Here is a 25618-nt window from a genome sequence, read left to right as displayed (position 1 = left end):
AGACACAGGCTGGAGCCCGTGCAAAACACCATAGCACAAGGTTTCAGCTAAAGGATCTTCCTCCTTGCTGCTGAGATCCTGCCTGCTGCTAGCTTCCCAAAGGGGGGAATAGGAGCCCTCTTACCTTAAGGAGACCCTGCCAACTTGGCAATCTAGTCAGTTACTTGGAAATCTAGTCAGTTACTTGGCAATCTGGTCAGTTTCTCTTGCTGGAGGTAGTTTTCAGGTGCTGCACCTGCTTTTAGATCTCATGGGCCAATGTCCTGGGGTGTTCTACCACTCCCCAGATTTCCATAGTTAAAGTTCCCCCCTTCTTTAGTGGAAAAGACCCATGTCAAAAACGGGAAAATAAGTGACCCCCCTAAGAGAACCCCTGGCCCAGGTTAAACACTATCTGGGGTCACACATGCAAGGTAAACTACACTTGACTCTTTTTCATGTTAGTTACAACAGCCTATTACCTGTCACTTGCAGGCAAGTGCCCAGGTAGAAAGTTGACCATTAAGTCAACAAGATTTCCAGTAACATTCACTTGAGCAGACATTCCTTACAAGTATCATTCTTTAACCTGAGGAGCTGCTGGAATACTAGTAAGCCATACTATGTTTTTAAACTCCAAGAGGAAAATCCTCCTGCCTGTTTACTTTTTGCATCTAGCTTGCTTTGGACAATGGATAAAAACCAGCCAGGTGGCATGCACTAGCAGAAAAGAAAGAACATTCACGTTTGATGATAATCACCTCCTCTTTTAGATCACCAGCACAGAAGAATCAGGATTTACATTTCCAAATCATATTGGCCACATTTTTTAAAACTATTTAACCTGCGCATGCACACTGCAAACACTTTATCAGGCACTCCCATAATACACACAAATGCACTTGCTCGAATTGGGCTCTAGTTTTCTTAATAAAACATGAATAATGCAGACTTCACACCTGGATATTTCATTAATTTTGATATCCATTTTAATGTAAAGAAGCTGGAGGTGCTCTAACTTTCATACCTACCTTCTAACAAACACCTCATCTGCTTAGCTGCTCAGCTCAGTTATTGTAAAGAAAAAGTGCTCTCCATGCTAAATCTAAGCTCTGACCCCCTCAACCCTCCCTTTTTGCATTTTGCAAAAACTGCAGCAGAGATGCATATCAATGCACCGTATATATTCTTAAGGTATATTATACATTAATTCTCCTGAGGAGGCCCCTTCTCAGAAACCCACCTTAACTAGGTGACCACCATTCACGGGCTGACCCAAAACAGGGGTAGGAGAGGACATTTCACTGGCACTCTTAACACTGAAACACTGCCTTTCAGATAGACGCAGTCAGCAGGATTTGAGAGTCAGCCAACTAAGCCCTGCCTCCAGTACTAAATAACTGACATTGCTCTCAATGACTAGCCAATGGGTTGAGGATATTTTTTCTTCTCTTTCATGCTAGCTTCCTGCAGCAAACCAAAGCAGTAAATAAAGAGCCAAGAGCCAGTGGCTGAACACTGGTAATTAGGGACTGACAGCTAGCTGTGCTGCTGGGACACCAAGACCCAAATTAGAGACTGTCCCTGGAAAATAGGGATAGTTGAGAGCAGTCTACAGCCAGCTACCAAACAGAGTCAGGAAATAAGGTCACAGTTAAATATTCTTTCATTTTCAGAGCAGATGTTTTCATGCAGTGAGCTTGCTCCTTGTATCCCACAGTTCCCCACCTAACTCAGGCTCACTTGCCTTTCTCGAAAATTCTTCCAGTGTCAGTATTACTAACAGGATAATTGCTGTCAATTTTCACAAAAAATGAGACGTCATCTCCTCTAGTAATATGTAAGAACAGGAAGGAGGTCTATTTAAGTTTAATTTCACGTTACCCTACTGGGATCAAACAGTGTGAGGAGTCCAGCTGGACATCAGCCCCATGAAACATTTGCTTTCCACTTTGTATTTGAGAAGACAGAGAACTAAACAGAACTACGTTAACTTCACTTTTAACTGCTCCAGGCCCCTCTGGTTGACAGCACTGGGAGATACTAAACTATACAGGGTTTTATATCTGCCTGAAGGATTTTCTCCAATAGGCAAAAAACTGTTCACAGTTCATCTAATGTGGAGCAGGTCTAGATGACAGGCAGCTGGTGATGGGCTTCGATAACATTCTCAAAGGTCATGGCAAGGCAAAAAGAGGAATGCATCTTCCTGTGAATTCCTCCTGTGCAAACTATATTTCAGGTCCTATGAATTTTAAGCCATCTGTGATGTTTTGGAGGCCTGACTCAGGATTTTTGAATGCTTGGGGGATTGTCAGTCTTGAGTCTGATGCTGAAAACAATGGAACAACCTGAGTGAATAAGTGTTTGAAGGATTAGGTCCTTATAGAATTTGCTGAACTTCAGATTTTGGCAGCTGGCTGCCCTTCCTTTGCCATGCAAGTATTGACTCTAGTTCATCTGTTTCATTCATTCATCTGTTTCATTGTTGTTCACACTGATCCTTCCTACATTTCGCCTCATGTTATTTTTTTATTTAATGTGATACATTTCTTCCAACTGTACAACAGCCAGAATGACAAGTTGTGGGGGGGTTCTCTTCTAGAAATTAGAGGTAAAGAAATAGGAGATACAAGTTCAATCCCCTAGAAACCCATACTGGATTTTCTCATAGAGCATAGTAACATTTATTTAGTTCTTTTTCCAGACTTGTTTCATCACAACCCCAGCTCGCACAAGCAGAATATTTTTTCTAGTGTTTGGCCCAAGTTTTCTTCTTTTATTTCATTGCACTGCTCCTGAAAAAAAATCATTCCCCATCACCACTACAGCTCTACGGATTGATCTGCTCAGGAGGGCAGTAAAAATGAAATGGTTTACAACCCTGCCTGGAGACATAACATATGGCTTCAGTGACATGTAGCTTCCATAAACCCAGCAGAGCAAGAGCTCCCACAGAGGATCAGAAAACCTGTTTTCCATATAGTCAGAAGCATTGTGATTACCCATCGTAGTACTGACTACTAGTCAGGCTATTTGTATTACTTCAGTGTTGTGGATAAACACCTTCCCTTTATTCTATTTAATACACATTTCCAAATGTGCTTTAAGAATGACACAAGCTGTTTCAGAATACAAGCTTCTGTTCCAAGGAGTATGTAGTGTTGTAGTGGGATAAAGCCATTAAGATATTTTTGATATGCTCTTCACCCTGGTTTGGAGCCTCCTGTCACATTCATGCCCACCTACAGGGCATTGCGATAGTCAAGCAAAGAGGTCAGAAATAAGTGAGAATCAAGTCTACATCAGCTTTAGTCAAGAACAGTTGCAACCTCCCAGCCCGCAATAGGTGGATATTGTTTTTAGCTGTCACTGCTATTTGTGAATCCAATGTTAAGAAGAGGGCCAGAAGGACCACAAGACTGAAGACGAAAGTGCCAATATGGAAAAGGAATCAAAACTCGTGGAAGAGGTGATATCTTTTATGAGACTAACTAGATATTTGCAAACAAATTATTTTATTTATTTGCAAGTTCAGGCGCACTCAGCCTTCATCAGGCATAGGAGAGAGCAGAGACTGTCAAATATTGTAAAATATGGAAGAAGAACACTGGACAGGGAGTGGCCTCCTGGACCGTTTAGTCCAGTCCAAAAGAAAGAAACATTATGACAACCGGAAACTCAGTTGTGATCCCTCTGCTGACTGACACAGTTCCTGTCTTGTCTGCTTCTACCTTCCATTAACTCTACTAAATTTTTAACATGACATTAGGAGAGCTGGGTAACAGCTATGACAGCATTAGAGTTCAAGGACATATGAAGGTACAAGTCATTGCACATTGCTGATAGCTGAATGTATGTTGACCCACGTTCCTTCCTAGCGGCTTCACATAGATGGGGAGAGTGCTACATCATCATGCAATTCAGCAGGCAGATCACAAGACACAACCCTTTTTCTTAAGCAAACAAAATAATAGAGTAACAAGACAAAATGATAAGAGTAAAGCAAGTCTAGGTTAAGGTTGGGAATGTCACCTCAACTGTCATGCTGCAGTCACGAAGAAAAGGAAATAAACAAAGAGACAGGTGTATAAGAAAAATACCCAGAACTGGTCATTTTGACTTTTTTACATTTTTTTATACTTTTCCAAATAATTTGCAGAGAATTGCAATCTGTACATTATTCAGTATCTTTTGAGCAAGTGGTTATAAGTTTATACCCTCCCTTCCAGGCCAAAGGCCAAGCATGTGGCTTGCCATTAAAAACTGGCTAAAGCTCTTTCTGTATTCTCAATTGATTTTTGTGACAAGTACTATGTTGATATTTTTCTGAGCAGTAATTGGATACTACATAAAGGAAGAAAACTCCTTTTTCATTATGTGGGATAGGTTTTGTGCATTATATTCTGTAATGTTCAGAGATAGACGTGCATGCTAATATTTCTATTTAAATTGCCCACTAAATTCCAGTCAAGGAAATGAGCTTCTAAATGATTTCCTTGCATGCTATTTTGGGAGCAAATTATTGGGGTTAATTTGTGTAGGGCACTATCTACGTGCTATGTCTCGTAGGACATCTTTAATTTGTCAGAATTCAAAGGTTCATTGGAAGACGGTGGCTGGTTTGTTTCTTTCATTTTCAAAATGCCAAAGGCCATTAGGAGAGTTAGTGCTTCCTAATCTAGTAGTGTTTCTTTTTCATTTTATTTAAAAACATTCTCCCCCCCCAAACAGTTCTTGAAACTATCTTACATTTTTTTTATAAATAATGGTCAAGGTTTCTTGTATGAAGGCCATAGGTCTTCTTGTATGCTAAGCTTTTAGGCCCAGGCAAAATTATTGTGCTTTAGAGCTAAGTACAGACAGTCAAAAAGCCTGAGGCTGAATTGATTCAATCTTTGCAGGTTCGTCTAAGCTGCATAGACTGAACCATTAAGCAAGTAAACAGACATTCACTTTTGATTCCAGAAACACATATGCCTGTAGTGGGGCAGGCCAGAAGCTGGGGGTACTGGAGCATGCCTCCCTGCTCAGCTGGAGCAGAAAGCATGGGCCAAGGCTAGCCTGCCCACTCTGCAAAGGGGGATTTGTGAGGGAGGTGCAAAGCATCCTGGAAGGCTGGGGGACTGGGAGTTAACTTGAATCTGGAAGGGATCTGGGGCAGAAGTTCAATAAATCAATTTAACTTGAATCATTTAAGTCTGATACTACATCCTTCCAGGTTTATTTTAAACCAGTTTCAGCCATTTTGAAAGTGGTTATGTGCATTGACCTTCTGTTGTGTTACAGATTTGAACCGGTTTCCAACTCACTTATACCAGTTTAGAGTAACTTCTGTCCCTAGCCTAGATGCTCACACATGAAATAAGGTTGCCAAAAGAAGAGAAGAACTTACAGAAATCCACCTTCAAGTTTGGAAGCAAGGAAAGTACAGTTATTAACTATAACTACAGGGTCCTAAAAAAACCCACAGCCATATGTCTGTGGCTAACGAGACATCTTCACCATAAGTTTGCTTCCTAAAATGTATCCTGTAACATTCCCCATCACCACAGCTGTAGTTAAGACCATTTTGTTCATCCCTACAATTTCGTAGTTTGAAAGGGAAGATGCCTCTTATACCACAAATAAACTGTGACATTTATTTTAAAATGAAGGCCATAATTACAGCTGGCTCTCAGCCAAAGGAGCCTGCTGATGGCTATGCTGGTCCATTCTGTTTGCAGTCAAAGAAATGGGAGTTTACCAACTTAGATGAATTCCTTCAATCAGAAAGAGTCAGTAATTCAACAGCATCAGCTGTAATCCTAAACTTCAGTTTCAATCTCCTTTCTCTGTTCATTCAGAAAGCAAATTCAGTATTCAGTTCTGAGCTTCCAAACTGCAAAACTGTACCAAATGGGAGGATTTCCATTTTAGAAAAGTTTAAACAGTTTTGACTAAAAAACAGGCTCACTCCCAAAGGTCTTTGGAACAAAATTAAGAAAACTGCTCACCTCTATTTGGTTTCCAAACCTCCTTCAACAAAGATTCACTTTAAAAATTGAGAATTTGCAACAGTGAAGTCAAATTAAGCAACCAAAGATATCCGTGAATAGTGTGAGGAGAATACACTCATGGGTTTGCCCCGTTATAATTGTCAGTGTAAGAAGCTGCCATCCTGCTAACAAACATTAGATGGCACTTTGGAATTTTGCAGCTACTGTATAATGTTATACAATACATACTTGAGAGATGTAGTCACACATGACAGTCAGGTGCTGCTAGCTATGGAAAGAACAGCAAGGTATTCCACAGCAACAAGAGTCTTCACGCTAACATACAAATATTTTCAACTATCTGCAGAGCCTACGTAGCTAAAATACCACCACCCATATTTAGAATGTGCTCTGAAAACACTACGTAGCGTGTGTCCTTACAGAATTAAATTATGTTATAGGAATTAAAATGATTCGTATCCGTCTCTAAAACAAAGGCCAATTTTTCAGGCATTGGCTCTCTAACTTTTTTGGTTTGATAGAATTCCTCCATAAGGATATTAAAATTAGGTAGCTTGGAGCAACTAGATTCAGTGTAGGCTGTGCTAGCACTCTCATCAGAAGCAGTTCTCTGCAGGTAACGCACAAGATCTTGGCTTGAGTCTGCTACATGCTGGCACAGCAGAAGTTAGGAGTGCTCACACAAGGTTAAGTCCCTGACAGAAGGCACTTTAAACCCTATATCCATAGATCCACTTTAAACCCAGTCACTACTGAAATCAATTAATAATATTCCTACTGGCTTTTTGGATATGCACTTTGATCATCTGAGGTCTTTCCTGAAACCTGCCGGCTAATCGTGTGGGGCTATATTCTGCCTAACACCCACGTAACCATGTAACCTCTAAAGCCCCTAGGAGGAACAGCAGCTCACTCAGCCAACACTCCTTTCAGGGCCTTCCAAGTACTACACAGCAGCATGCGTGGGGCACTGACTTTGGCCCTACGCTGTTCTCACCTCGCTCCAGATACTTACCATCTTTTCTGCCATAGGAGTAAGAAGATGCTACGATTCCTGTTGGAATTTTGGCCAGTCCCAGCAACAAAGCACAGAACAGGAGTGTCTTGTATACCCATGCAGGAGCGGATCAAAATCTGATTTGGGTCTTTCCCAGAAAGTCAACGGGACTCCTGTTCATTACACTGCTATGACTGGGCCCTACATATTGAGGGTCTCAGGCAAATTCTTAATAAAACTAAATCCAAACTGGAAAAATTCTAGCATCTTTAACAGTCTGCTCAATATCTGCAATGATACAATCGGCATGGATTAAATCCCCCTTAACCCATTCTAAGGTGGGGGGTTATGGCACTGAAGCTGAGAAACAGAACTGTGACAGCATAGACTACTTGAAAAGCAACTGGGTTCTTGCCTGCGCTGAGCTTACCTGCAAGGAAGGTGCTGTCAATCTACTAATGTGGGCACAAACATTACTCACAAGAAAAAATAGACTCTACAACCAAAGGGCACCATAGACTGTAGCTAATTAAATAAAATGACACACCAGGCAAAAAGGGAACCTTTTGCCCCTGCAGAAGAGCTGGAGTAGAGGAATGGAAAGAAGAATAAGAGAAGCAAGAGACCTGTGTACTCAAGAAAAGCCTCAGTATAGTATTTTAACACAAGTGTGCTAGCTGTAATTATATATATGTATATATATATATATATGCATTTCTAATAAACCTGTCACTGTAATATCAAGACACTAGAGATGATCCCTAAACTACTATCAAATTCTAAAACCCAATATTTTCAGTTTTTGGCAGAGAATCTTGGATACATTTCAGTAAGTTGATCAAAGAAACTGATTAATCGCTGTAATTTAGAAGTAAATACAAAAAATACATCCATTAGTTGCCCAAATCTATCAAGAACGCTCTATATTGTATGGGACACCAACACAAATAGGCCTGATTCTGCTGTCATTGATTTTGCGCAGGTAAAACTTCATTAATTGCAACTGAACTATCCTCCCCTTACACCAGCTTGAGAGTAGAGCTGGAATCAGATGTCTCCCCTCTCCTCTTAGAAAGGACACAGTCACACACAGGGGAATTGGTAATATAAATCCCAGGATACAAGTTAAAAGCTGGACTTGGTGGCACTTTCTCAACAAACATCTGCATTGATTTTGCCCTGTATTTTTGCATTCCTGCTGTGTGCTCTGCTGTACTTTTCAGTTTATCTTTCACTTGAACCTGAACCTCACTTCACAAAAAAGGAGTGTCACTTTTGGCAGGAACCAAAGATAGCTCAGAATTAATATGCAACTCAGAACAATACATCATACAGCAAACCTCCTTATCAAAAAAAGGGAGCGGCGGGGGGTAGGGAGGAATCCACTGTTAATTTTTAACTGGTCTGCTGTTTCCACTGGCAAACCAAACCATATGCTCCAGAGAAACAAGTGATCAGAATCTTAAACACAAAATGTTCTGTAGCTTTCTTTCCAGAGGGTGGTTTTGCTTGAGCAGCTAGAAGCACGTCTGCACAGTAGAAAAAGAATGAATTGGGTGTTATTGTTAACTTGGTTGATTAATGACATTTCAAGCGGTTCTTTCAAGTTGTCTTCACAAACAGAACCAGTTTGGGATCTCTCTCAAGGCTCTTAATTCCTCCCTCACCTTCATGTCAACTCCTACTTCTCCCTAATGTCTTGGTTAAGTTTGAAGGAAAGCAGAGCAAACATTTAAACCATTTACTGATTTTATGTAAGGCTCAATTTAAGAGCATGCCTATGCTGAAGAAAATAATAAAAAATGTTACCACCTGTTTTAAGGCATAGGAAGGCAAGATTCAGCAGTTTGAAATCAAGCTGACTCCTGGGTTGGCTAAACGTGATACACGGCAAGTCTAATTAAAATGGCAATAGGGCCTGATTCTAGAGACAAAGCAGCCAGTTGTGCTTGGGAATTTGCAGGGGGAGGGAGAAGGAGTGGGAGGCAGCATGGGAAGGTAGGACATTAAACTTGTTTAGTTTAATAACAATCTGGTCTACCCAGCATTTTTGTATTATACCACTATGAAACCAGTATAACCAGAGCATTACAAATGCCCAATGTAGACATAGTTATACGAGCATAATGGCCCTTCAGACCAATGTAACTGCATCCACACTACAGGCTATAATGGTTTAACCATTTCAGAATTTAAAAAAAAAGAGCAAAAAATTGATACCCTGAAATAAAAGTTAAATTAGTATTAAAATATCCTAGACCTCAGTGACTCTTTAATAATCCTTTATAAATGGGATAACCACAAGCCCTGCTGCAGAGAAATCCTCCATTCAATTAGTCACTTCTAAGAGAGAAAAATTACTAAGCATTGCATAACAAAAGGTACAAACAGGACACTTAATCTTGCCCCCCATTGCACAGACATGCAATAAGAGCAACCATATTCTCATGGCCATTCAGAGGTGCTGGTTGTACAAGACAGACATACACCTCACCCTTTGCTGTGTGATCAGGCCCTACATAGCTAAATGCAAGAATAAAAAACAGCTATAATTACATTTGGAAATGTTACATCACCCCATATGGCTAATTTAGAGCAATACTGTTCAAATGGCACACAAGGATTAATTTCCCAACACAGCAAGATTCACACTGTGAAACCATGAAACCAAGAACACTATGTTGACAATGTAGCTCATTGCCCCTGCTCCTCACTACACCCACCTGCACACGCACAGGGTGTGCCTTAATTTCATGTGAAATTAAGGCAAACCAGTCAACTCTGGAGCACTTTCAGCTGGAGTAAACTGCTCCCAGGCACAGTGTCTACATGTGTGCCTCGGACAACAGTAATTTGAGCTTGGATGGAGCAGTCTTGGGCTGGGAGGAGGTACGGGGTTTTGGCTCTGAGTTCTGGGTGGCAGTGTTGGGGCTGGCTGGGCCATGAGGGTACTGACCCTGTGGAGCTGTGTGGCTAGGCAGCAGGCAGAAGTCTGGCCCCTGTCCGGTCACTGTCTACATGTGCGTTTCAGCGCAGTAATTGACCCCGCCATAAGATAGTACTATCTCATGGCAGAGTTAATTAGTTTGCTGCAGCCTAATACCAGTGCACATGTAGACGGTGACACTTTACTGCAGAGCTAATTAGCAGTAAGGCACACGTGTATATGCGCCCACACACACACACACACACACACACTTCTACCTCTAAAAATGTCAACAGAGGAAGCTGTAGTTGTTCACGCCATGTGGTCTCAACCACAGCAGTTTCAGAGGATGAAATCTTTATAACTGTGGAATTGTAGGACTAACAACCCTTAAACCATCTGTGGTGGGCTCGCCACTTTTGCCCAGCAAGCCCGGCTTGGCGAAGGACACTTTGGATTGGTGGAACATTTCTACCAATCAGGTAACAGCTGGGAGGGGCTTGCCCTGCCCCTGCTCGGGGGGGGGGAGGGGGAGGAGCCCCTGCACCTGATCGAAGACTGCGCTTTGCAGGTCTGGCAGACTTCAGGGGCGGGGCCTCTGGTGTAGATAAAAGCCCAGTATGCTCAGCACACTTGGCAGAGATGGCGAGGAACACTGGAGAGGGAAGCACCTCCGCAGGATCCCTTCTTTGCCCCAGCGGTGTGCAGGCTGAGCACAGCGCTCAGGCTCCGGGAGCCGCATTGAGGCAGCTCAAGTCTACATCCTCAGCAGAGGGCTGGACAGAGCAGTGTACAGACTGGCACATGGAGAGCCAGCCCTGGGAGCAGCTCGAGGCTGCTCAGGCCCCATGCGGTGTGCAGTCCAGCACATGGAGAACCTACCATGGGAGCAGCTTGAGGCTGCTCAGGTTAGCCCTGGCATAAGCTGGAGCCCCGCAGTGTGGCCTAGCCAAAGAACTAAAAGAGCCCCAGAGCCTAGAGCACAGCCCGGGAAAGGGGAGGCCTAGGCATAAGGCTAGGTAAACCCAGCCAGTGGTGGCTAGGTTCCCCTCCACGAGAGCTGGAAGAACCCTTGGTGCCCAAAGCGGGGCACAGGGCCAGAAGGGGAGGTTTTGGAGTGATGCAGACAACACTGGTGGGGCCTCTGATTGAGCGAAGGGCTCTGAGGCCCGGTCGACAGCTCCTCAAAGAAAGCTGTAAGCTGGTGGCGGAATCGGGTCCCACAGCGGAGGCATTCCTGAAATAAGGCAACCGCCCCCCGAGGGAAGCCCCAGATGGAAGTTTCCCTCCCAAGACTCATAGAAGGGGAAGTGCTCCTTGCTAGCTGGGATCCAGGGGTAAACACACCTTAAAACTGCACCTCATATTTTTTATAATTATCATAATTATGAATATGTTGTACAAAATGTTATGGAATTGGGTTAGTTTGGTATAATGGGTTTTTGGCTTATTGTATTGTAAATATTTATCTGTATACCTTTGGTGTTGTGAAAAGATATTGCTAAGAATATTTTTGGAAAGATTTCTTTTGTTACCTATTAGAATATTTACCTACGTATATACAGAATAAGAAATATAATCCAATAAACTGTAAATCGTTAAGAACACTGAAAGATTTCTTTTGTTACCTATTAGAATATTTACCTACGTATATACAGAATAAGAAATATAATCCAATAAACTGTAAATCGTTAAGAACACTGGCGTGGAGTTGACTCTATAGAGGAAAGAGGGACCCGTGCTCAAATCACTGGTGTCCCTCTCACAGCACTGTCGCCTGCCTCATCTATCCCTTCCAATTGAGGACGGGCACACCCTTAGGTGTTCCTGGGTTACACACAGAAAGGACATAAATCATTTCAAAGGCCTTGTAACAGATTATGCTAATTCCCTGGACTGATGCAGGAGGAATGAGCACTGGCCAGGGAAAAAGAGGGCAAGCAGTAATGGCATTCACTTGGGCTGTGTGAAATTTCGCCAGCAGTTTCGTTTCAATGCTATTTTGACTCATTTCAAGCTTGAAACAGCAAAATTGAAACAAAACAGAGAGCTTCAAAACAGCCTCAAAACAAAACGAGGCAAGTTGAAATGTTTTGAGATTTTTGAAATGTTTCGAGTTTCAAAGCTCAAGCTGGGCTTGCCTGCAGAGAAACAGAAGCTAAAGTAATGAGAAGGAGGGGGAAATGAGAGGAAGGAGTGCTCTCATTATTGACTGTGTAGCTGGCCAGTGACTGGCATCCTTACCTAAGGTCCCTTCCAATCCCAGTGCTCTGGGGGAGGGATGGAAAAACTGCATAAATGGCAGCTTTATTTGAACTGCCCTGCTTTCTGCCTTGGTGTCAGTTGAGTGAGAGCGAACCTTAACACACACATGGTGTCACCCACCCATGTCACAAGTTTTGCCTGTTAGCAGCCGGAGGTGCAGGGCCCCAGGACCCAGACTCCCCCTGCACCCATCTCCTTGACATCTGGCAGGCTTTGTGACCTCAGCAGGGGCTAGCATGCCTGCAGCTTTCACCCTGCTGCGCTTTAACACACACAGTGTCACCCATGTCACGAGTTTTGCTTGTCTGCAGCTTGAGGTGCAGTTCCCCCCAAACCTCTGCACCTATCTCCTTGAAACCTGGCAGGCTTTGTGCCCTCAGAAAGGGCTACCATTCAAGTTTCATCCAAATCAGGCCAGAAATGACAAAAGTTATAAGCTGTTTCAAGCTTCCCCATTATAGCCTATGGGTGAAACGTTGAAACAGCATCGAAACAGCGAAACTGTTTTGACGAATTGAAACAAAACGGTATTCTGTCGAAATGTCGAAACACAAGTCGAAACAGAACGGTGTCATTTTGCACAGCCCTAGTTCGTGCCTGGGGTCCTGGAGCTATGCCAAAGCAGCAGCTCCTGATGATGATCTCACTGCGCAGGTACAGCACAGCTAAGGTGGGGTAAAACTATACCCCTCTGGATACCCCCCTGGCCAATTCTGTGGTGTAAGGATAATACCAAACCCAGTTTTCTTTCCACATAGGAACGACTATTTACATGGAACAGATATGAGGAAAAGCTTCCTAACAGTATGAATATTAGGACAATGTAGAACAAGCTGGTTTAGGAATAGTGAATCTTGCATTTGTACCAGGGTTAGACTAGATGACCCCACCAGGTTCCTTCCAACCATCTCATTCATTATGTAAAATACCCTATTAAGCAAAGTGGAGATCCAAAAAGCTCCCTTCAACAACACAGTCTGTTAACAGAACAAGAATGCAAAATACTGATACAGAGTTAACAATCAACGAGAAATTCCTTTTAATATCAGTTTTAGTGAAGGGGTATATGTGTGTGTGTGTGTGTGTGTGTGCGTGCATGTGAGAGAGAGAGAGAGAGCACACATGCATGTGCACACATACAAAACTCTATTTTGATTTAAGCTGTCTGGTAGTGTCTCTGTAGACAACTGTTAAAAAAACACTTAAGTTCTAGTTCAGCCAGAGAAGTCACCAAATAAAAATTGAAAAAACAGGCAATAAAGGTCAAACATATGAAATACAGCAAACCTTTTTATCCAAGAGATAACTATAAAAAGTGTTGTGTATTGTTATACTTCCTTTTAACTACCACAATTTTAAATGCCAGAGAGGAAGTCTTGTAGGTAAGGCACAGGACCAGGAGTTAAAGATCTGGAATATATTTAATTCTGTGCAACCCCTTCGTGTCACACAGCTGCTTTCTTTCTATCGTATATCCTGTAAAATAGCAATAATACCTGCTGACTTTTCAAGGGAAGGGGAAGACTGAAATTCTCAAAAAATGCTGCAAATGTTTTGCAGATTAAAGTATCGTTGCATTTTTTTTTACTAAGGTGGTAGGCTAGTCAAATTAATAGCATACCATATTTTAATTCTCCAACATCAGCATGAAAAAAGTTGTCTATGTGTACTGACAGAGGCAGATGTGTTTGAATGTGAACATTTTTGGTCAGAACTCCATCTGATGCGAGTTGATTGACATAGCTCCAATGAAGTCCATGGAAAGATGCCAACTTAAACCAGCTAAGGATCTGCCCCTTTATTTTTAATAAGTCTCACATGTGTGAGATGTTTTAATAAAAAAAATATTCTTTAATAATTAAAAAATGCTGTGTTATGAACGGCTGGTGAGCCAACGATAACATTGTAGTTCAGGGTACTGCAGCCCAGATCCTACTCATGTGCATTTTCATATCTTCCCCCCATCCCCCACCTTATTTCTTCGCATCAGTAGGAATTAAGTAGAAGTTTGATTTGGAACAAAGTGAAATAAAACTGGGCAGATTAAACAAGATCTCTCACACGTGACGGGTATCACAGTTTATCAAGCTTACAGAAAAAAGAAACCCCATTACTGATGGAGCCTTTAACATTTGTGGGGGAAAAACATTATTCATAGGCTTCAGAAGTGACATATTTCAAAGCTTATTGTACTATATCTGCGCTGGTGAAATGATAAAATGGCCAAGGCCATCTACACTGCTGGCAGTCCAACAGCTGGGGACATCAAACAACAAAGGTCCTGTCTATGCTAGAAAGATCTATTGACAGGTTGTCAGCATACACCAACCACCATTTCCAAGCCACCAAATGCTATACACATCACCATGCTTCTGCCAGCTCCACACATCCCCACCATAAGCAGCTGTGCCTGACAGATGTGAAACACACCTTAGGAAGGCATCCCACTACCCCTTCCAGCATCTTTCAAGCCAATGCATTGTGGGATAGAGGTAAATTTGGCATTGTGAGATGCCCAGATCCTCCCATTAGGATTTCCACCAACAGAATGAAAGCTGTTAGGCTACAAAATATTTAATCTTTATATTTTTAAAATGTTGTAAGCCAGGAAAGGTTTCCATCCCCCTGCTTTTAACTACACATCCACTTTGGGTCCAAGTGGCTCCATGTCATGTGATACTCTTGTGCGACTTCTCTTGACAACCATCACCCTTTTGGTGGCCTACCCAGGCTTGTTTTCAAATTGTATTTATGTCGGGATTTGGAGCATTTATTTTGGAACCAGACCTCAGCAATGTAATCTCCCCCTTTACAGACTTGGATAACTTCAATGCACTCTCCTCAGACACCTCTGGAGACCATTTGGAAGCTACACACTGAACTAAATGGATTTAACCATTTGCTCAACCTCATTAACCACCTGGTACACATTATCTCTGTTCTCCAGAAACTGCACTGGCCTGAGCTAGCTGTCTACATGGAAGTAAACTTCCATGTAGACAGCTAGCTCAGTAAAGGTGGAGTACATAGCCTCTGCACACACCGGAGCTTTTGGCAAGCTTGCTATTTACAGTAACGGACTATGTAAGCACGGCACCACTTGTTTTTATCAGGCCAAACTCACACTAAAGTCAAAGGGAGTTAACTAATACAGGCAATCCCTGCTTACCGCTGTTTTGCTTAGCGCTATTTCGCTATAACGCTCATTTTCCATTGATACCCAATTCCACCTAGCACTCAGCGAGTTTCGTTATAACACTCACAGGCAACGTACAGCCGGCAGCAGGGAGTGTACACTAGTGCCAGAGCACATCGGTGGCGCGCAGCCTCGTTGCACAATTTAGCACCAGTTGGTTTGTGTTGCCATCTTGATTCATCAAAAAAAAATGATTTTGCTTCACGCTATTCCGCTTAACACTCATTTTCTCAGGAACCAATTAAGAGCGTTAAGCAGGGGTTGCCTGTACTTGGCAAGCTTCAGGGTTTCAAAGTGTAGCAATTTTTAAGCAGATCTTCCTCTCGATGGTATGAGTCTAACCTGTATACAGGACCTCCACCTGACACAGGAGGTGCATGGTCCCACTAGGGGGAATGCCATACTGGATCTGGTATTGGCAACAGGGGATGATATGATAGGGGACCTCCAGATCGGTAGCCATTTGGGAGACAGTGATCACCTAATAAAAGAATTCAGCATAAGACGGCGAGTGGGTAAGGTAACTAGTAGGGTGAAAGTGCTAGACTTTAGGAAAGCTGATCTCAATGAACTCAGGTGATTAGTCAAGGACGCACTGCAGAGGAGGAGTTTTGAAGGGATGGGAGCCCAAGAAGGGTGGCTGTGCCTAAAGGAAACGATCCTTCGGGCACAAAGCATGACGATCCCCGAGCGAGGCAAAAGAGGGAAAGGGGCCAGGAGGCTTCCATGGCTGACCAGAGAAATCCAGGGCAGCCTAAGGGCCAAAAGGGGAGCACATAAAAAGTGGAAACAGGGTGAGATCACTAAAGATGAATATACCTCCTCTGCTCGTGCTTGTAGGGAGGCAGTTAGGCGGGCCAAAGCTACCATGGAGCTGAGGATGGCAACCCAAGTAAAAGACAACAAGAAATTGTTTTATAGATATATTGGGAGTAAAAGGAAGGCCCAGGGAGGAATAGGACCTCTGCTAAATGGGCAGAAACAATTGGTGACAGACAGGGGGGACAAGGCTGAACTCCTCAACGAGTTCTTTGCCTCAGTGTTCCTAAGTGAGGGGCATGACAAGTCTCTCACTGGGGTTGTAGAGAGGCAGCAGCAAGGCGCCAGACTGCCATGCGTAGATCCTGAGGTGGTGCAGAGTCACTTGGAAGAACTGGATGCCTTTAAGTCGGCAGGCCCGGATGGGCTCCATCCGAGGGTGCTGAAGGCACTGGCCGACATCATTGCAGAGCCACTGGCGGGAATATTCAAACGCTCGTGGCGCATGGGCCAAGTCCCAGAGGACTGGAAAAGGGCTTATGTGGTCCCCATTTTCAAAAAGAGGAGGAAGGAGGACCCGGGCAACTATAGGCCAGTCAGTCTCACCTCCATCCTTGGCAAAATCTTTGAAAAAATTATCAAGGCTCACATTTGTGAGAGCCCGGCAGGGCAAATTATGCTGAGGGGAAACCAGCATGGGTCTGTGGCGGGCAGATCGTGCCTGACCAACCTAGTCTCTTTCTATGACCAGGTTACGAAACGCCTGGACACAGGAGGAGGGGTGGATGTCGTATACTTAGACTTCAGGAAGGCCTTCGATACGGTATCCCACCCCATACTGGTGAACAAGCTAAGAGGCTGTGATGTGGATGACTACACAGTCCGGTGGGTGGCGAATTGGCTAGAGGGTCGCACCCAGAGAGTCGTGGTGGATGGGTCGGTCTCGACCTGGAAGGGTGTGGGCAGTGGGGTCCCGCAGGTCTCGGTCCTTGGACCGATACTCTTTAATGTCTTCATCAGCGACGTGGATGAGGGAGTCAAATGTACTCTGTCCAGGTTTGCAGATGACACAAAGCTATGGGGAGAAGTGGACACGCCGGAGGGCAGGGAACAGCTGCAAGCAGACCTGGATAGGCTGGACAAGTGGGCAGAAAACAGCAGGATGCAGTTCAACAAGGAGAAATGCAAAGTGCTGCACCTAGGGAGGAAAAATGTCCAGCACACCTACAGCCTAGGGAATGACCTGCTGGGTGGCACAGAGGTGGAAAGGGATCTTGGAGTCCTAGTGGACTCCAAGATGAACATGAGCCGGCAGTGTGACGAAGCCATCAGAAAAGCCAATGGCACTTTATCGTGCATCAGCAGATGCATGATGAATAGGTCCAGGGAGGTGATACTTCCCCTCTATCGGGCGCTGGTCAGACCGCAGTTGGAGTACTGCGTGCAATTCTAGACGCCGCACTTCAAGAAGGATGCGGATAATCTGGAGAGGGTCCAGAAAAGGGCAACTCCTATGGTCAAGGGCCTGCAGACCAAGCCCTACGAGGAGAGACTAGAGAAACTGGACCTTTTCAGCCTCCGCAAGAGAAGGTTGAGAGGCGACCTTGTGGCTGCCTATAAGTTCATCACGGGAGCACAGAAGGGAATTGGTGAGTATTTATTCACCAAGGCGCCCCTGGGGGTTACAAGAAATAATGGCCACAAGCTAGCAGAGAGCAGATTTAGATTGGACATTAGGAAGAACTTCTTCACAGTTCAAGTGGCCAAGGTCTGGAACGGGCTCCCAAGGGAGGTGGTGCTCTCCCCTACCCTGGGGGTCTTCAAGAGGAGGTTAGATGAGCATCTAGCTGGGGTCATCTAGACCCAGCACTCTTACCTGCTTATGCAGGGGGTCGGACTCGATGATCTACTGAGGTCCCTTCCGACCCTAACATCTATGAATCTATGAATCTATGAGTCTTGGATTTCAGTCCTCTAGACGCAGAGGCTTTGGGCATTATCCTAGACATTTCCTGTTTGCATTAGAATAAACATTTAAATGTGTTACTGAGAGTGGAGGAGGTGGAAAGATGCTTTCTCTAGACATCAAAACATGTTTAAAAGGCTTTCAGAAAAACCACCACCCCTCATGTTTTCTCCATCTAAGTATCTACGTCTGGGTAAAAATCCTTTTTGAAATTGGATCACATCCCTGATATCATTAGCTGATCTGACATTTCCTGGTGGTGGCCGAGAGAGAATATCCCATGATTCATTGCTAAATAATGCCTGAAAGCACACACAGCAAAGACAGACAACTGGAACACAATTCTCGTGTGCTGTTTGCACATTCTGAATTCACACTGAACAGACAGGATGAAATAAGATTATTTTTCCATTTGAGGGAAGTGGCTAGCTGTGCTGCTAGCAGCCAGAACGAGAAGATACTGTTGAGTTAAGGAAGGAGCTTAATGTTGGCATAAAAATAAAAAAGAGAGCAGCTGGCAAAGAATCCAGAATGAATTAGAAACAATATTTGCATAAGACCTTGATTTTGTCTTTTGAGGGCTTCAGGAAACTATTACACTTCTGGCACGTTGCCTCTGTCCTCTTTTCCCCCTTAAAAACATTTTTGGGGGGGTTAAAAAAAGAATATTAAGCTCAGAGTGACATCTGTAAGAAGCTTGGGAATGGGGTATTACAAGGAAAAGCCAAGAGTGAGTCTGCTGTGAGCATACAGAAAAGCCAGGGCTGCGCACACATCACTGACAAGTCACTTTGCGAAATTCTACTCTTGACATTCAGACAAGATGTAAAACTGAAGCTCTGGTCACAAGGGTCATTAAAGATCATATGGCACTTGCTATAAGAGCAAAAGCGTTAACCTTGGTCTCTTGCCCAAATTCCAGCTAAGATAATTAGATTCTATATATAATTCTCTTTGTAGCCTCAAATGGAAAAGCTACTAATTGGATAGTTGTGTTATATTACCTACAGAGGTACGTTACGTCATATGGAATAATCCGCAGAAAATGGTTGCATTTCAGTGATAAACAAGTGATCCCTACATACTGTAATGTATATCTTGAGAGGGTTTTGTTACACATGACACTTTAAGCTCACAAACATTGGTCAGTGTTAATGTTATCTCCAGTTTGGAGCAGTCATCCGTGCAGGACAGCAGGGGCCTTGATGACTCCCACCCTCTCCTCTCCTATTCCAGGCTCCCCCTGCCACCCCCCCACTCCATCCCCCCAGGTTCCCCCGACCTTCAGGGCTCCTCCCTTATCGTTCCCTCCAACCCCCAGAGCTCCCTGCCCCCCTGGACCCCATGGCTCACCCATGCCATCATGTCTCCCAGCTTACTTGTGGCTGCCAGAGGAGCAGACAGGGAAAGGGAACCTGCCTGCCCAGCTGCTGCCAGCACTGAGCCACAGCTGCTGAGAGGTAGGGGGGAGGGGGGGAGCAGGGATCTGGGGTGCTTGGGGGGTGGCGAATGACAGGCCTGATCGGGGGGACCAGAGGGGCAGCAGGCCAATACAGGCTGGTGGGGGACAGCAGGCTCAGTCTGGGCTGGTGGGGAAAGGGAGGCAGTAAGGGATGAAAGTCCAATCCGGGGGGGCAGGGAAGACGACAGCAGCTCCAATCCGAACCAGCACAGGGAGGTCAGGTGCAGGGTTATACTAACATGTAGCCTAGAGTGGCCACACATTGGTGTAACACACACTAAGTAACATATATCACAGATAAACCTGTCCCAGAGTGGTATAACTTTAAGCTGTCTAAAGGGTGCTTAAAAATAATTTTACGCACCCTTTAGGCAATCAAGGGGTTAAGAGCTCCAAGAGACACCTGAAATGAACGTGCCACAAAGCCCTAATTTGCTTTGTGTGTCCTTCCTAATAGATTCACAGATGTTAGGGTCAGAAGGGACCTCAATAGATCATCGAGTCCGACCCCCTGCATAGGCAGGAAAGAGTGCTGGGTCTAGATGACCCCAGCTAGATGCTTATCTAACCTCCTCTTGAAGACCCCCAGGGTAGGGGAGAGCACCACCTCCCTTGGGAGCCCGTTCCAGACCTTGGCCACTCGAACTGTGAAGAAGTTCTTCCTAATGTCTAGTCTAAATCTGCTCTCTGCTACCTTGTGGCCATTATTTCTTGTAACCCCCGGGCGTGCCTTGGTGAATAAATACTCACCAATTCCCTTCTGTGCCCCAGTGATGAACTTTTAGGCAGCCACAAAGTCGCCTCTCAACCTTCTCTTGCGGAGGCTGAAAAGGTCCAGTTTCTCTAGTCTCTCCTCATAGGGCTTGGTCTGCAGGCCCTTAACCATACGAGTGGCCCTTCTCTGGACCCTCTCCAGGTTATCTGCATCCCTCTTGAAGTGTGGCGCCCAGAATTGCACGCAGTACTCCAACTGCGGTCTGACCAGCGCCCGATAGAGGGGAAGTATCACCTCCTTGGATCTGTTCGTCATGCATCTGCTGATGCACGATAAAGTGCCATTGGCTTTTCTGATGGCTTTGTCACGCTGCTGACTCACGTTCATCTTGGAGTCCGCTAGGACTCCAAGGTCCCTTTCCACTTCCGTGCCACCCAGCAGGTCATTCCCTAGGCAGTAGGTGTGCTGGACATTTTTCCTACCTAGGTGCAGCACTTTGCATTTCTCCTTGTTGAACTGCATCCTGTTGTTTTCTGCCCACTTGTCCAGCCTATCCAGGTCTGCTTGCAGCTGTTCCCTGCCCTCCGGCGTGTCCACTTCTCCCCATAGCTTTGTGTCATCTGCAAACTTGGACAGAGTACATTTCACTCCCTCGTCCAAGTCGCTGATGAAGACATTAAAGAGTATCGGTCCAAGGACCGAGCCCTGCCGGACACCACTGCCCACACCCTTCCAGGTCGAGACCGACCCATCTACCACCACTCTCTGGGTGCGACCCTCCAGCCAATTTGCCACCCACCGGACTGTGTAGTCATCCGAGTCACAGCCTCTTAACTTGTTCACCAGTATGGGGTGGGATACCGTATCGAAGGCCTTCCTGAAGTCTAAGTATACGACATCCACCCCTCCTCCTGTGTCCAGGCGTTTCGTAACCTGGTCATAGAAAGAGACTAGATTGGTCAGGCACGATCTGCCTGCTACGAACCCGTGCTGGTTTCCCCTCAGCATAATTTGCCCTGCCGGGCTCTCGCAAATGTGAGCCTTGATAATTTTTTCAAAGATTTTGCCAAGGATGGAGGTGAGACTGACTGGCCTATAGTTGCCTGGGTCCTCCTTCCTCCCCTTCTTGAAGATGGGGACCACACTGGCCCTTTTCCAGTCCTCCAGGACTTTGCCCGTGCGCCACGAGCATTCAAATATTCCTGCCAGTGGCTCTGCAATGATGTCGGCCAGCGCCTTCAGCACCCTCGGATGGAGCTCATCCGGGCCTGCCGACTTAAAGGCATCCAGTTCTTCCAAGTGACTCTGCACCATCTCAGGGTCTACACATGGTAGTCTGGCGCCTTGCTGCTGCCTCTCTACAACCCCAGTGAGAGACTTTTCTTGCCCCTCACTTAGGAACACTGAGGCAAAGAACTCGTTGAGGAGTTCAGCCTTGTCCCCCTTGTCCATCACCAATTGTTTCTGCCCATTTAGCAGGGGTCCTATTCCTCCCTGGGCCTTCCTTTTACTCCCTATATATCTAAAAAACAATTTCTTGTTGTCCTTTACTTGGGATGCCGTCCTCAGCTCCATGGTAGCTTTGGCCCGTCTAACTGCCTCCCTACAAGCGCGAGCAGAGGAGGTATACTCCTCTTTGGTGATCCCTAATGAAAGGCATGATATACATGTGAAAGCTGCTTGTGTCTTGCATAGACTCACAATATAGTCTATGTGAGAAACACCCAAATGTATTACTACGTAAGTTACTAACCCAGCATTTTTAGCTCCTTAACAGATTTATTGCAATGGCAAACTAGCTCAAAAATATGAACACCAGTAGTTTGCAAACAGAAACATTTCTTGTCTAGTACCTCAACGACTCACGGACTGAGAGCACATAAATACTGAACTCCAGTATCCACTTTCAGCCATGGCTCCGCCAGAAGGGGAATTGAGGACCTGATAACTTCAGTCCTTCTATTGATGTTAATAGGAGTTGATTAGGCCTCGAGCCACAGCACTGTAGAAGAGCTCATACTTTACCTGATCTATGAATAATTTCATTTGAGAGTTATTAATCTGGCAACTGTCACATAGTTGCTGAGAAAAAAAAAGGGAAGGTGTGTTTATCCTTTGCTTAAAAAATGTATGTGGCACCGCACCCCCCTCTACTAGGTAAACCACTGGAAAACAACCCACAACTGCTACCAGCTACCTATATTACTCCTTCAGCACAAGTTCTTTCCTGCTGAAGTTCCCAGTTTCAAACACCGATGGCAAAGATGATCACATTGAGGCTTCACAGAGTAATATGGAAGTTGCTTTTCGTATTTCCCACCAGAAACCTCCCTCAAGTTTACCCAGAGAATTTGTAAGACCCAAAGAGAAGTCTGACTTGGGCAACTTCCATGAAATACTGCCCATTAAGAAGAAACTGGTATAAAGTATTTTTTACATAATATAAGCTCTGCCTACACATGGATCAATGCAGGAAACTGGTATGGTCTGGAGGCAACCTCTAAAATCCATAATAGTATATCTGTGAACCAAAAAACATGTGTCTCATCATGGAACAGATCCTTCAAAATGCAACTGTTGCTACTGCATTACTTACCTCAGGCTTTGGAGTAATTTGCTGGTTTAAAGAATACATTTGAAAAGCAAGCACCTTATCACTTTACACATTTAGATAGTTAAGGAGCATGAACAAGGCAACGCTACATCTGGAAATCATAAAAACCCACACAAGTTCAAAGTATGCAGCAATAATGTAGAATTCCTCAACTGGGTAAACATGAGTCAAACCCTAAAGATCTCCTTATGCAGGCAATGGGCCTGCAGTCCCGATTTTTCATACCACTCCTATGCAGTCAAACTCCAGTTGACCTCAAGTGGAAGCTGGGCTCAGTAAGGACATAGTGATTTTGCCCCGTGTTTTAAACCACAGTGATAGTATAAACAAATGTAGGAAGTGCTGTAGCTTTACAGATTAATGTGGGGCTTAATTATCAAAGACCTATCATTTGCCCAAAGTACTGTATCCCAAGAAGTAAAAGGAAATGAGAAAAAAAAACATTTTAAATAAGGTACTGAAATCTGTGCTACATCACTCAATCAGCGAAACATGCTGGGGTCACCGTCCTTCTGTTTCCCGACAAGATACATGCTATGGAATGAAATGCTGATGAGAAGTGGGGAGATGCTCTTGGCTGTCTGAAATGGGAAAATTCTGGGATGCATGAATTTTAGTGACAGGTTAAGATAAGCAGGCTGTTACCTGCAGGACAAGTTGCTGCCACGCAGTTGCCAGTGGCTGACCATTGCCAATGTTGCACATGCTCATTCGGTCTGAGGGCTGATTAGCACGTTCAAGCTGCAAGGAGACATTGCGCCGTTCTTCTTCAAGTGCGCGGGTGAGCCGCTCGAAACGAGCCTCTTGCTCTTTAACAGATGCCAAAATGCTGGCAGCAGACCTGATATCATAGTCATCCATGACTGTTTTCAAATGTTCCTGCCTGTTAACTGACCAGGGCAAATGGAAAGGGTTAGGTAAAGGGGCGATAGGGCATAGGTCAGAGGTTAAGAATAAAAATTCACATATTAATTACTCTATTATATAGCATTCATGTTAAGCAGCAAACTCCAACTGGTCTTTGAAAAGATTTAATTTCCAACCACTGATTTGATTTTAAATGAGAAGTAACTAATCCGTGACTTCCCTGTTTAAAAAACTCCACATGTTCACCTGGGATAGAATTTATTTTTAATTCCTTTGATATTTAAAAAAAAAAGGTAGCATCTGCCCGATGAGATTTTCATGCCTCTTGCAAAGCTAATTTCACTGTGCAAATAAAAACATACTTTTCAGAAGAATTTAGAGAGGATATTATTTTTCCTTTTTTTCCCCCCTGCTGGAAGAGAACATTCCTTCCACCTTTATTCATCTCTGCCTTTGACATTACAGGTGATAAAAGTTAATGTTTTCACACAGCAAAGCTTCATTCTGCTGGACAACAACCTTATTGCTTGTGGCTTTTGAAACTATTTATCCTAGTAACTTGACTAACTGGGTAAATATTTTGAAGGATCCTTTTTAAGAAAAGTAGAAAGGCCCTAAGAAGTTTAGCAAGTCAAGTTTGAAATTATTTTTCATGCAATAATGATGAAGGGGAGGCAAATTATAATACAGAACATGCTGTCAAATGCAGACAGCGCAATTACAGGTAGAGGTGTTTGAACCATGATTTCAGTGCATTCTCTTAGGTTTCATTACAAGGGTATTTGTATGCATGGTAGCCAATGAGAATTTTTATACACAGCAGTCAGTCATGCAGCTGCTTGCTAGTAATGTAAAAAAGACACCTTTCATGGGAAAAATACAGGACTGCTTGTCTCCATTTGCGCTGGAATAATACACAGCAAACCAAGTGAGTTTCTTTTGAGATCTGTCTGCACTGACTATGCCCTTTTTAAGTAAGGATTCTGTAGCGTTCCATTTTAAGCCCTATCAGCATACGTGCATGATGTGTGAAGCTCAGCTCCCCACTGGCCTTGAAAACATATCAGGTGAATGTGAAGTCAAAATATTTTGATAAAAGAATTATGAACAATATAATGCAAAGATGCCTGGTGGTTTCAACTGAATTCCTTTACTGAAACTAAACTGGAGGAATAAACTACTTAAAATGCCCATTACCTGACTGCTCAGGTGACAATATTCTCTCTTTTCTCCATAATTCAAGAAAGTTTCCTATCTTTTGAGGGGTAACTGTTGTTAATGAATGAGAAGTCTTAATGCATCATTTCAAAGGTCTTTCATCCTATTCACTTGCAATTCTGGAGCTATACTTATCTGCTGCTATCAATCCTTTTTGCTACCCATCTACAAAAAGGCACCATCATGTACTTTTGTGGTTTTACAGATGATTCCTAATTCCTAAGGAGAGCTGTTGATGGCAATAGAGCAGATATGTAATAACTAGAAGCAGAAATACTGCAGGAATTGTACTGTTATTTCCTTTTCTCAGTTGTGACACTTTGGTAGAACCGAACCTCCCCTCATTGTCTGAAGCTCTCACTGCTCTAATCAGCGTCTCTTACAGTATATGTTGGTTCCCTCTCTCTATTTGGTCCTTCTCCAATTGTAAATTAATCCACAAATTTCATTGCGGCTGAATTCTACAGCAAATGAACACCTGACAAAGACTGACACGAAGCTGGGTGCAGAGATGTGCTGCAGAGGGAGAAGAGAGGCACTTCTTTTATTAATTTAACGGATCAAGAGAGTCTTCAGAAATCTTAACTGTCTAGGACTTCACTTAGGTCGTTGCCTCCAGGGGGGAAAAAAAAAACACAGTTGGAAAACTGGCAGA

The 25618-nt window shown here is 44.0% G+C and overlaps 1 protein-coding gene across 11 annotated transcripts in view; it reads right to left on the bottom strand.

Annotated features, from left to right (window-relative positions):
• The window catches only part of ARVCF (ARVCF delta catenin family member), a 447669-nt gene that overhangs the window by 223893 nt on the left and 198158 nt on the right, over positions 1–25618 (bottom strand). For 8 of the 11 annotated variants that reach the window (XM_059713468.1, XM_019486607.2, XM_059713469.1 and 5 more), the window contains one exon: positions 23524–23768. The exons of 2 other annotated variants lie outside the window; for them this stretch is intronic. In XM_059713468.1, coding sequence (XP_059569451.1) covers positions 23524–23739 — 216 coding nt within the window. In that variant the 5' untranslated portion in view covers positions 23740–23768. Of the gene's footprint in view, positions 1–1222; positions 1301–23523; positions 23769–25618 lie in introns of those variants that run through there. One more of the 11 variants, XM_019486613.2, reaches the window with a different exon arrangement.

This window comes from Alligator mississippiensis, chromosome 10 (assembly GCF_030867095.1).
Source record: "Alligator mississippiensis isolate rAllMis1 chromosome 10, rAllMis1, whole genome shotgun sequence".
Lineage (NCBI taxonomy): Eukaryota > Metazoa > Chordata > Crocodylia > Alligatoridae > Alligator > Alligator mississippiensis.
This window is presented reverse-complemented; position numbering and strand designations above follow the sequence as displayed.